Source organism: Eufriesea mexicana, unplaced genomic scaffold, assembly GCF_001483705.2.
Source record: "Eufriesea mexicana isolate 0111107269 unplaced genomic scaffold, ASM148370v2 scaffold20249, whole genome shotgun sequence".
Taxonomy (NCBI): domain Eukaryota; kingdom Metazoa; phylum Arthropoda; class Insecta; order Hymenoptera; family Apidae; genus Eufriesea; species Eufriesea mexicana.
The window spans coordinates 158,866-171,822 of NW_016927446.1; the positions used below are offsets into that span (position 1 = coordinate 158,866).

Consider the following 12,957-nt stretch of genomic DNA (forward strand, 5'->3'; position numbering starts at 1 on the left):
ATTCCTGCTCTTAGCAGGTTCTTTTGTGTTCTTTAATGTTCAAAAGACAAAATATCTTCAACTTCTAACATCAGCAATGCGATGGCTTGCATTTACTATCATGATTGTGTATGCTGTAAAAAATTTAATCATTCATGGTGCACAAGGAAATCCACCAGTCGCAAATATTATGGGTAAGTTCATCTATAAAATTAGTAAAAAAAAAGAAATATTGTCAGGCACCTCTTTTAGTATTTAATAAAATAATCATATATGTATATGTGTATTTCAGGTATACCTAGTTTATTTGGTGCTTGTATTTACTCTTTTATGTGTCACCATTCTCTACCTGCGTTGGTTGCTCCAATCGCAAATAAGTCTACTTTGATTCGATCATTGGCATTGGATTATTTATTAATAGCATTCTTTTATCTCTTATTGGCACTAACTGGAGCATTCGCTTTCGAACATTTAGATGACCTTTATACTTTAGATTTTAGCCCCCATGGATCAGGAGATTGTTCTAAAAGTAACAATATTCTTATCATTCTTATAGAATATTTTTTGGCTCTTTTTCCAGTGTTTACTTTAAGTACGAGCTTTCCTATTATAGCTATTACCCTTAGAAATAATCTACAATCATTGTTCCTCTGCGAAGATGGACCTTATTTGTGTCTTCGTAAACTTGTCTTCCCAATACTGGTAATACTGCCTCCATATATGATTGCTTTAAGTACCAAAGATTTATCGATATTAGTGGGAATTACGGGATCGTATGCAGGAGCAGGAATTCAATATTTAATTCCAACGTTCTTGGTGTATTATGCCAGGCAAGAAACAAACAGAATTATAGGTCTCGGTGTGGTCAATAAATTTGCTAGCCCGTTTTCTAGTAATTGTTGGCTCATTTTTGTTATAGTTTGGTCCATTGCTTGTATGATTTTAGTATCAGTCAACTTCATACAAATTCATTTCCATTCTGTAAGTGTACCTTTAGTATAAAACACAAGGTACTAAATTAAGAACATAAGAAAAAGGAAAGGTTACAAAATGGTGCATAATTAAATTATTTTATTTTTGAGATTTGAAGAATCTAATGCATATCTAAAATAATATCATTGGATCTGAAATCGAATTATTTACAGTAATATATAGAATAAAGATTGTGATAATACTGATATTAAAGTTTTAAGTTAAAATTCTGATTAGAAAGCATGAAATTTTTAACAGTATTTCTAATAATAAATTATCAACGAGTAAAAGATCTCTCTAAACATTAGTAAATGTTCATTGTTTAAAATATGAGATAAAATAATCATAGAAGGTAGCATAGTTGAATAATTATCATTAATAATCAGTTATCTTAATTTTATTTTTCATGTTTTAGCACCATTATCAAAAAATCATTCTTTTCATCACATAGGAGATACACTGGCACAAGTCTGGATTAATCTTGTATAAGCCAAATGAATAAGCTTAATTTAAGTTGTAAACTTTTGTATATTTTTATTCAGTAGTGAATATATCACACATAATACAGCTTTTATTATACTTAAATGTCTTTCAAATAAGTGATCTTTGGTGGCCAAATAATAATATTCTGTCCATTAGTTAGACGGTATGAAGGTACATCTAAAACTATAAATTTGTATAACTAACGAATATATATTGAAAAATATTGAAGGCCTATTCAATATTTCTTACTAAAAAAAGAAAAAAGACTTACTTTAACAATCTTCTAGCATGCTTTATTTTTTATGTGCACAAAAAGAATTAAGCTAAATGACTATTGATTATATAAATTTGATTTGTATATCACAGAACATATTTTTATATGTGGTTTAAAACTGCCAACAAAGTATTCACAATATGCCTCTCATACCGTGTACCTGTACAAAATTTTTCTATTTATTCATACTCGTATATTATAGTTAGTTAAATTCAGCAGAACAAATTTTAACACGAATAGATTTCTCTGCAATAGTCTAACAACATAAGGTGGCACAGTAAAAGCATTATATTATTTGCATGAAATCTTTATAACTTTATCAATCATGAATCATTTAAGTTTGTTTCCTTAAGCTGTAAGATAACATGCAAATAATGTCTTTGTGTACATTCATTACAATAGAGCATCTATTTTATATAAAAAAGATTAAAGAATTTGAAATATAGAAAGAATTAATACTTTAATTTAATATATTTCTGAGCAAATAGACTAGCATAAAGACACTTTGGGTTATCAGAATAAAAAAAAAAATTGTTGAGCAAAAGATATTTATATCATTTATATAAATCAGTATCATAAGATTACTATAAAATATTATGTGTGACATTTGATGTGTAAAACCCAAGATACTTTATAATAAAAAGTAATACAATATATCCAACAAATGTACAATAAATTGAAACATACTTTGAAGAAAAAATGTTATAAAATATCACATAAATAAATATCCCAAAGTGAACACGTGCATTATTAATTGACCAAGAAATTTTAACAGACTTACAATAAATATATATGTGATACTTACACCAAATTACATTTGATTTTTTTTTGCTGATATTCGATTACATTTTTAATTTTAGATCACAACTCATGAAATTTGTACCAAGCTGAAAAATAGCACGTTTTCAATTACAATAAATAAATAGCATGATATTTTTGCAATGAAAAAGCTGTTTTTTGCTTGGAGATTTTAAAGCTAAACTGCTTGTACTACTCCATTATTCTTTGGTCATCAGTCTTTAATTGTACTACAGGTTTTCGGTTAAAACTCGTCATAATCATTGAAATCCTACCTAATTATGTATTTAATATAGAATATTTTTTGTTTTACAGAAATTCTAGATGCATCATTATTAAAATCTTTTAAAGTTATTTTAAATTAGAATCAACTTCAATGAATTTTAAGATATGTTTTTCGTTTCTTATTTATTATCAAACTTAATTTGCCACATATTTTTGGATCAGCATTTATAAGTTATGATTTTATATAAATAAGATTTGTGGTAATATAAATGTATATTTTTTCTTGATAATATTAAATTGATTAAGATTTTTTTCATACAAACTTTTCTTCGTACCTTCATTAACATCTGTTATTACTTACAACATTTAATCAACTGTGAATTATATAAATTATTTATCATGTTACATCAGAGTAGCATTCAATTTGATTAGTTAACGTAAGAATAATTTGAAAGCTTTAACAATAGGATATCTTTCTCACTTTCATTGAATTAGGTCGTTATTCATAATTGTTTAAATATGGACAGGGTGCATCATTATGATCCACACATTCTATAACGGGGTCATGAGTGCTATCCCACATTCCTGGACCACATTGTCGACAAAGTCCTGCTAATGTACATGGTAAACGAACAAGTTGTCGAAAATGATGAAGTAGGCCTCTTGCCTTTCTCAATATAAGATTTCCGTCCATATACATAGCTAAAGAACTGAAATGCAATAGCATCTCATCTGTTCTAAGATCTTGTGCTATTACATCATCTGCATAGACACACATTATGGCAAGACAAAGAAATAGGTGAAAATGATCTGTTAAATAATTTACCCAACAAGCTTCCCACATTATTAATGCTACTTCAGTAGGAAATTCACGTTTTAAGCATCTGTAAAATATATGTTATTAAAAATAGTTTTATGTATAATTAAATTTTAAGAATATCTAAATGAAATTTATATTTACAAGAGTATCCATCTATGACAAAATAGAAGTTCCAAGGCATCTGTATGTTTTTGAAGATGTGCATAAAAGTCTGGTACCATTATTCTAACTAATTCTCTTAAATAACACAAATTTCTGTCCATATCTACATCAGTAGGTGTACATACTGCTACAGATCTTTGCATTAAACCAGCAAAGCACCAAAATGCCTCAAATTCAGAATTAAGTTCAGCCAATAAAGGAGCCAATAAGTCAGACATACCTTGCGTATATCCTAATCGAGAATTATAAACTGCATAATTTAATAGAATATTTCTGTAAAAAGATAAAATAGTATTAATAACAACAATACAAATTAAAAAATTAATATAACAGAATATAAGTATATTGTAACCATAAAAATAAAAATATTCTTATATAGACGTACTTCATAATTTCAATATTTGGATTATCTTCTCCAGCATAATAAGGATTTCCTCTATCAGTACGAACAACATCTTTTTCTACAATACACACCACATTTCGCCAAAAATGTTCTGCTTGTTCTGGACCCATACTCATTCTACGTTTTTGTATCTCTTCATACTCCTGTCTACGAATGGCATCAATTTGCTCCCTATCTTCATAAGTACTTTGATATGAATAACAATGAAGAAGGAAGGGCCACACTATTTTCCTTAATGCTGGTTCTAGTCCACCAAAAAATATTCCTTTACGAAGTGCTAAATCATCTTCTACCTGACCTCGTTCATTTAATAAATCCTTCCATGCCAATGATGTAATCATTGGTACTTGCCCTTCTTCCGGATGTAATTCATCACGACTTACCTCTGGTCGACATACCATAAAATGCCTGAGTCATAAAAAATAATTAAGTATTTAATAAAATGCCAATTTTCTTGTACATATTACATATTACCTATATGGAAGTGTTTCCTCAGCATCTGTATCTAATCGTGGATAAAGCAATTGATGCCACTGATGTAGAGTTGCTGCTAATCGATCTAAACCACCATGATGAAAATGTAGAATCTTATATTGACTTTCTCTACTTGCAACCACTAATTGACCAGAAGTACAAGCTGGATCAGCAAAAAACAATCTTAAGGATCTCATTTCACTGAGATCCACTGAAAACCTTCTACATCTGTGTGCTCTACGTAATGTTACTGGTGAAGCTGTTGCACTTTCAGGAAATGTGAGGTTATGTTGTAAGGCCAAAAGTTCAGGTGATCTCATCCATGATGGAATCTCTTCAGCTGCAAAGAGATAAATTTTAAACGTTAATAACATCTAGAAACTAATAAAAAACTATTAAAGTAATCAATTAAATACCCTCAGAAGTTACGCCAACAGATAAACTGCATGTAGAGGTTAATGACATACTACGGCTTTTGAGGCTGATGTCATCACAATAAGGATATTTTAATTCTTCATCGATACTTATTCCATCGCTTTCATGTGTTTCGGAAATTTTTTGATCTTTGCACTGTTGATTTTCGTCATATCTCGAGCTCAGAGATTCGGAGCGCAATTGATTTAAACTAATACTGTGATCACTTTCTTCGTGTATGGTAATTGATGAATTGTCAGACCGGTGATAGTTTGTTTTCCGATTGACATTTGGAATTTCTTTAGTTTCTGATGTAAGTACAGTTTGATGATCACATAATCTATCCCCATTATCATTTTTCGTACCCGTGTCGTCATTTTGGAAACGTGCACCTCGTGAAAAACCACCAGAACAAATGCGTTCACAATCTCCACAATTGACAGGTTCCTTTACTTCTAAGCAAACATCAACTTTTTCACCAGTATTTTCATATTCACATTTTAAATCACAACTTTCTTCTGATATTTGAGAATGATGAGAATTTATATCGATTTCTTGATGAGTGGCACAATCAAGTTTTTTTGAACTTAAATTTTCTAACGTTGTTGGATGTTTACGAAGCGTACTATTCGGAATCCAACTGAGATGTAAAGTTGGTATATTTGAATGTTTATTAAACCTACAGGTTATGGCCATGTATCCAGGATGATGTACCACATCAGAGTTTTGTCTCATTAGAGTAGGAGGATGAACGCAGACGTTATTCTTGCAAAATAATGCCTCGCCATCCTGATACATAGTACGACGATTGTCTTGATTGCAGTCGCCTAAAATGTAACTGCTTGCCTTTTTGAGAATATTTGGCAGAGGCATCTTCGCTGAAGGCAGATTGGTGCATACAAGTCATCTAGTTAATTTTATTAAGGCGTAGTACGAAATTTTTGTACTTGTGCGATCAAGTTTTTTTACACAATTTTTAATTTTCAATCGTCGCGGGGTTATAATGAAACCCGAATGACGATCGTTGATATAATTAGTAGATAAATATACAGCTACAAAGTACTGAATCCGAACTGGTACAATTTTACTCTTTTCACTGGTTAACACAATATTCTGCGGAAGTTAAAAGTCTTAGTTACACTATCTTTTTTTTTATTTTATTAATTCTCTTTGTTTTTGATAATTCTTGAAGAATACCTATAGAATATTTCTACAGAGCATTAGAACTGCAGAGGTCAAACTTTGTCGCGCAGAAGCGCGCGAACAGACCTGCATTAAAATGTTATAATGAACTGATTTCTCTTTTTGTATTATTTTCCGCAATTGTTTGCTTATTTAGGCATACATACATGGTATCACACCAATTAGTTTTGATGTACATGTATACAGGACTGATAAAGCGTGTACACATATGGAGGAGCATGCATTTCAATCTTTTAAATATCTCGTCTTTACCTGTTTTTTTATTACCTCCGTATTACGAAGGTCCGTACCTCCGTAATACGGTGTCAAATCTTTGTCAAAGATTAGAAATCGTCAGGACTCCATCACATTTTAAATTGTCTAAAAAAATTTGTCGAGTTAACTTTCACTTGAGTGGATTCATGAATGAAAGATGTATCATTGGCACGTCACTATTCGTTGTAGGTACGATCGAACATTGAATGAAAACCCAAGTATTTTGACAAACGCACAATGTTTCTTATGATCACTCGTAATAGATAGTTATTACATGGTGTTCACAATTACTTCGTTGTTAAATTCCTAACAATGAATGAATTACAAATCTAATGTCAACCTACTGCTTAATACTGTAGTAAAACGTGTTTGCCAACAGACAGAACACAGATGCCTCTTATCCAGGATCAATATTTCCATCTGATCGTGAACCTGGTGGTTGGCTTACTATCGGAACCGCCGACATACCGTTGTCTAGCGTTGTACATATAGTTTTTATTGATTTTTTTACCTCGTGTTAAGTTTGAATTATTTGCTTTCGATTTCATAAAAAAAGTTTGTTTTTTTACTTGCAACTCTGATCAACATATATTTTTATAAACAATCTCTGCTTCAAGACTCATTAGAAATTATTTGAAGTACAATTAAAATTGTGTTAAATAATTGCATAAAAAAATTTTTTATATTATTCACGACAGCATTTAAAAATGAAAATAGTATATTTATACCAAAGTGTATTTATTATTTTCTAGAAACATTCTTCTCCTGGATGAACTTTCTAAGAACTTAGTACTGAGTATTAAAAATTTATATATATTACACAATTTTAAATTTTAATGATAATTTTACAATGATTTTTAAAATAAAATATCAAAATATTATTAATAATAAGTCCCAAAACTACATATTATTGCTGAATACAAATTCATCAATGACAACCATTTTAAAAGCTAAATAAAATATATGGTTGATGATTAGGAAACATTCAGAAATTTAAGATGACATACTGTTTACTCAATGTTATATGTTTCTTCAATAATGAAGAAAATACTACTATCACAGACCATAATGTACTTATATATATTAGTGTAATTCATAATTAAAAATTATTTCATGAGTATCGGTAAGTGCTAATCCTGCTTTAGGTCCACGTCTTAAATATGATATTGTAGAATATGCAGAGAAATGAAAATCTTCTTGTAAATAACCATTTACAAGTAGATGTCCTATTATAGCTTCTCCTGATTCTCTTGTGAATTTTGGTATTAGCATAGAAGATACCCGTAATGTCGATGCACCTTTACCATACCAAGCATCTATGAGCTTTAAGGCAGTTAATCTAGTTTCATTTTGTACTGCTTTGGTCATAATTTGATATAACTGTCTACAATGAGATACTATATTCACTTGTTTATTCTCTTTAGGTTTCCGGCAATGATCACACATTTTTGCACAATCACTTCTAGTCCAAGTTTCCTCAAAGTGGGATGCAATTAAACTACGTCTACATGATGTTTGATCTAAGCAATACTCTAACATTTTGTATAAATTTTGTAAACCAACTTTATCTTGAAACACCATTGTGCTTAATTTAAATGCATCTAGCAGTCTATATAATACTATACACACTGATTTCTTTCCATCTCTACCTGCACGGCCACTTTCTTGATAAAAGTTTTCCATTGATTTTGAAATACAGTGATGAATGACAAACCTCACATCTGGCTTGTCTATACCTAATCCAAAAGCAATAGTAGCAACTACAGCTTGGTATTTTCCTGATATCCACTTGGCATATACTTCTGATCTATAACCTGCATCTAACATTGCATGATAACATCCAACTTTTAAGCCTAATGATCTTAAATCAGTTGTCAGTTGTTCTGCATCTTTTATGGTAGTTGTATAAATTATTCCAGACTTATCTTCAAATCTATTTTTTAATAAATTTTCTATCATAGCCAAGCATGTATCTTTATCTGCTGGTTTTCGTCGAACTTCGTAAAATAGATTTGGTCTGTTAAAAGTAGCTCTCAAAACTAAACAACCTTGAATATCTAACATTTTTTGAACATCTACAATAATTTTAGCTGGAGCAGTTGCTGTTAGACCTAAAATTGGTATACCTGGAAACATGGATTTTAAAATTCCTAAAAATTTATAATCAGGTCTAAAATCATGTCCCCATTGACTACAACAATGTACTTCGTCTATTGCAAAACGATCCAAACGTTTCATTTCAAAAGCTTTCTGTAATTTGCTCATAAAACGATTGGATTTTGCCATATATTCTGGTGTAACATAAATTAATTTAAGATCAGACTTTTTATCTACAAGTGAATTCATTACAATTTTTACATTTTCTTTATCACCTTTTGCACTTAACATCCTAGCTTTTACATTATGTTTGTGTAATCCATATAACTGATCTTCCATTAATGATAGCAATGGTGATACTACTATTGTAATACCTTTACTAATAACTGCAGGTAATTGATAACATAAACTTTTGCCACCACCTGTGGGCATAATTAAAATAACATCTTCATTGGACATAAAGGCATTTATAGTTGGCAATTGTAATTCTCTTAGCTTTTCTATGTTAAAAATATCCTTTAAAGCTTTTTTCAAATCTTTGGACCAGCTAAAATCTTCTTTGTTCCAATTCTTCTTTGATACGGATAAACTTTTCTTTAAAAGTGCATCATCTTGTAATTTTTCCTTACGCTGAGTTAAGATTTTTTTACGATCTTCAAGTTTTTGCATTTCACTTTCAATTTGTTTCAACTCATAATCAATAGCTGCAATTTCATCTTCTTCAATGTCTAAGAAAAAAATAATATAATAATAACAAATAAACATAGAATTTAAACATAACAAAGAATTATGTATAAATATAGTAATATAAATAATAATTATAATCATGAAATCCACGTAACGTTTAAAACCTGCTTATTTCTACAAAAATATTACTTTTTATATCATAAAAGTAGCAACAAACCTTGATTTTCATTATTAATCGTTATAATTTCTTTCGAGCTGCTTGCAGACATTGTAAATAAAATATTAAAAGATATTTACATATAGTAATAATAAAGAAGGTTCTTCTATATTTTATTCCTGGATAAATACAAATGCCGGTTAGTTAAATTATGCTATAGATAAAATGTACATTCATGTGTCAACAATGATGCATACAGCGTTGTATATAACCTATTACTTTTCGCCAGTATTACATCGTACCGATCAGCTGAGCCCAGTTGTTTTGCGATAGTACTACGTAGTAATCAGGCAAGTAACATCGTACAAGATTGCGGTATTTATTTCTAAATAAACCATCATACAAAGTCGAGTTTAGTTTTAATATTAAATATTAAAAGTCATGCTGAATGTAATGTATCATGTTTGTCCTACTTGGCTCGAAAGGACATTGGCATCTTTGTATTATAAGGGTATTCGTTTTCCTTATCATATTTTTTTTAGAGACATTTCTACTTCATTTATTTTACATTTACTTTATATTTTAGGATTCTTTGCGATTTTTATTAAAATTTTTTAAAGGAATGATATTTTCCAAAATTTATGTTTTAACATAAAATTAAATATTTCTTTTCATATTACAATATTTTGTGTATAAAATATGGTTATAAAGAATATGCAGTTATGAAAGAAATTTACATAACATTATAATGAAAGCAACTAATGATAAATTATTGTCATGAACATGTAATGTTTAAATATCAAAATTGTTTATTCTGTAGTATTTCCTTTTATGTAAATATACATTCAAACAAATATCTGTTTATTATTTAACTCAAAACATTATGTTGCATATAATTAAAAATTAATTTATGAGTTTAAATATAGAAATTATAGATTTTTGTTTGACCTCACTGATATTGTAGACATATTAAAGATAAGGACATTGATGATTAATTTTAAGTTTTTTATGATAAGAAAAGTATAGGTTCCAATGTAGTGAACATATGTTTTATCTTACAAGTTACTTTTTAATATAGATATATATTTAATTCAACTATATGTTTGCTATAATATTTTTATCACTTTAAATATCAATTAAGATTGTAATTTTTCTAGCAAAAAGTATTTCAACGAATGGTTTTTATGCAACACATTGTCTTCCTAAAATAATAGAACAACGCAACATGAAGGTTCAAGTATTACCTGCACTTCAAGATAATTATATGTATCTAGTATGTATTTGTTTACTTTTACTTTTTGTGATTATTAGTAATTGATATTGATGTATTAAGTATTTATTAATTTATAAATTATTATTATTGTGTACTAATAATGTCTATGATAAAATTTTGTAATTTTGAAAGATTATTGATGAAGCATCACAGGAAGCTGCAGTTGTTGATCCTGTTGATCCTGACACTGTTGCATCTGCTGTTCAACAAAATAATGTTTGCTTAACAAAAGTTTTAACTACTCATCATCATTGGGATCATTCAGGAGGAAATGCAAAGTTGTTTAAAAAATTTAATAATCTTCAAGTATATGGTGGAGATGATAGAATAGAGGCACTTACATGCAAAGTAAAACATGATGATACTTTTAACATTGGAAGTTTACAAGTTCGATGCCTTGCAACACCATGTCATACTAGTGGACATATCTGTTATTATATTACAGGAGATCAAGATCCTCCAGCAGTTTTTACAGGTAAAAATAAAAGTTATGTATTTCCTACTTATTTAAGTTCATTAAAATATAATACATATTAATATACAGGTGATACACTTTTTGCTGGTGGTTGTGGTAAATTCTTTGAAGGTACTGCAGAGCAAATGTACAAAGCACTTATAGAGATTTTGGGATTGCTACCTAATCAAACTGTAAGCATATGATTATGCTTAAATTTCGATTTAAAACAATTTCTAAAAATGGAAAGACTATATTTTGAATATTTTGTAGAAAGTATATTGTGGTCATGAATACACAGCAAATAATTTGAAATTTGGAAAATATGTGGAACCAGAAAATGAAGCAATTCGTCAAAAGATAGAATGGGTTCGTATACAACGTGAAAAGAATAATCCTACTGTGCCCAGCACTATTCAGGAAGAAAAATTGACAAATCCGTTTATGCGAGTTCATGAACAATCTGTTATGGATCATACTGAACAAAAAGATCCAATTCAAACTATGGCATTTCTTAGAAGGGAGAAAGATAACTTCAAAGTATAAATTTATTTCTGTTACAAAAAAATCAGAGCATACACTTTTTAATCAACACAAAATGTTCTTCCTAAACAAATTTTTATTCATTTATTTATAAAATTTTACTTCGATTTTCTATACATAAATATTGACATATGTGCAAATATATGATTATAAATTACGTATTTACAAAAATCATTTATCTTAAATACAAATACTACGTTATATTTAAAGACATATGGTTTGGCGTGTCTTCCGATTTCTTATTATAAATTTGCATTTCAGCAACATATTTTTCTTTGGATCGTTCATACATGTCATAATACACCTGAAAAAATATATATGATAAATATCCTAATTCAAATACTAGAAAAATGTAGATGATTCTTTTGTTAGTACAAACCTTTTTGTCTTCTGAACTAAGAGACTTCCAAGTAGTTGCAAGTTGTCTAGTAAGTTCTTGCTTACTTGGTTCTGGTTCTCCTGCTAAGCGTTCCATAACACGAGGTCTTTGCTCTTGACAAAACTGAAAGAATGGGTTTGCTGGTCTTTTTGGAGCATTAGGATCTGTTTTTGCACCTTTTCGCTTTGTTCCCTTTTTAGTTTTCTCATCTTTAGAATTGTGGGCAGTAGCTTTTTGACCTTTTTCTGACTTAGGTGTTACTTGAAATACATTATTTTCTTCAAGAACTCCCATAGGTGCTTCTCGCCAACGATCACCATGTTGATCTAAGCGGTCAATTAAAAATCTAAAATACAAAAGATATTTCATCAGAACATGCAAATGGTATATAATGAAATATTAAGCAGTTACATTATTTGTTATTATTTCTAAAGTAGATAATAGATAATATTGTAATAGTAATCAATACATAACCTATAAAATGAACTAACTTTTTTTCCTTTCTTGTACGTTTAAGAAGTTTCCTAACTCGTTGAATACGATAAACCAATCTTTCATTTTCCTATAATTAAATAATTAATAATTTCATTTTCTACAGTTAAATCACTGTATGTAGTACAGAATATTAAAATCAAACAAGAACCTGTTGTAAAACTTCACATCTATCTAGTAATAATTGGTATTTTCGTTTATAAATATCAAATTCTTCTGGTTCTACATCGTATTCTGATTCGTCTGACATTTTAATTACACCTTTTAATTAAATAAAATCAATAATTTTTCACATTGTTTTTATATCATGTCGATAGATTCAGCACATTTATTTACTATAATACAGCAGTAATATGATAGATGCCGCTAGTATAAATACTTCTTATCAGCAAGATAATAGCTTTGTATCGTAA

At 29.2% G+C, this 12,957-nt stretch overlaps 5 protein-coding genes across 6 annotated transcripts in view; 2 read left to right on the forward strand and 3 right to left on the reverse strand.

Annotated features, from left to right (window-relative positions):
* The window catches only part of LOC108554378 (transmembrane protein 104 homolog), a 2,583-nt gene extending 1,602 nt beyond the window's left edge, over positions 1-981 (forward strand). Inside the window, exons 5-6 of the mRNA XM_017909638.1 lie at positions 1-173; positions 272-981. The exon at positions 1-173 is cut by the window's left edge and continues 3 nt beyond it. Coding sequence (XP_017765127.1) covers positions 1-173; positions 272-981 — 883 coding nt within the window. The remainder of the gene's footprint in view (positions 174-271) is intronic.
* Positions 982-3,139: 2,158 nt separating this feature from the next.
* Positions 3,140-6,130, reverse strand: TBC1D16 (TBC1 domain family member 16). The gene is made up of 5 exons (XM_017909668.1): positions 5,007-6,130; positions 4,591-4,930; positions 4,099-4,524; positions 3,693-3,986; positions 3,140-3,615 (listed from the first exon to the last, which is right to left on the reverse strand). Exons 1-5 carry the CDS (start codon positions 5,875-5,877, stop codon positions 3,231-3,233), a joined length of 2,316 nt encoding a protein of 771 aa, XP_017765157.1. The 5' UTR covers positions 5,878-6,130; the 3' UTR covers positions 3,140-3,230.
* On the forward strand, positions 5,292-11,718 carry LOC108554407 (hydroxyacylglutathione hydrolase, mitochondrial). 2 transcript variants are annotated; one of them, XM_017909671.1, is made up of 5 exons: positions 5,292-5,317; positions 10,561-10,676; positions 10,809-11,151; positions 11,221-11,324; positions 11,404-11,718. In XM_017909671.1, the coding sequence occupies exons 2-5, from the start codon at positions 10,629-10,631 to the stop codon at positions 11,674-11,676; spliced, it is 768 nt and encodes a 255-aa protein (XP_017765160.1). In that variant the 5' UTR covers positions 5,292-5,317; positions 10,561-10,628; the 3' UTR covers positions 11,677-11,718. The 2 variants fall into 2 exon arrangements, with proteins under 2 accessions (XP_017765160.1, XP_017765159.1); XM_017909670.1 differs by lacking the exon at positions 5,292-5,317 and adding an exon at positions 9,760-9,914.
* On the reverse strand, positions 7,546-9,515 carry LOC108554406 (ATP-dependent DNA helicase Q1). Its single transcript, XM_017909669.1, has 2 exons — positions 9,464-9,515; positions 7,546-9,287 (listed from the first exon to the last, which is right to left on the reverse strand). The coding sequence occupies exons 1-2, from the start codon at positions 9,513-9,515 to the stop codon at positions 7,546-7,548; spliced, it is 1,794 nt and encodes a 597-aa protein (XP_017765158.1).
* Positions 11,719-11,866: 148 nt separating the features above from the next.
* LOC108554409 (high mobility group B protein 6) lies at positions 11,867-12,816 on the reverse strand. The gene is made up of 4 exons (XM_017909672.1): positions 12,696-12,816; positions 12,544-12,614; positions 12,053-12,398; positions 11,867-11,977 (listed from the first exon to the last, which is right to left on the reverse strand). Exons 1-4 carry the CDS (start codon positions 12,792-12,794, stop codon positions 11,867-11,869), a joined length of 627 nt encoding a protein of 208 aa, XP_017765161.1. The 5' UTR covers positions 12,795-12,816.
* Between the last annotated feature and the right edge of the window lie 141 nt (positions 12,817-12,957).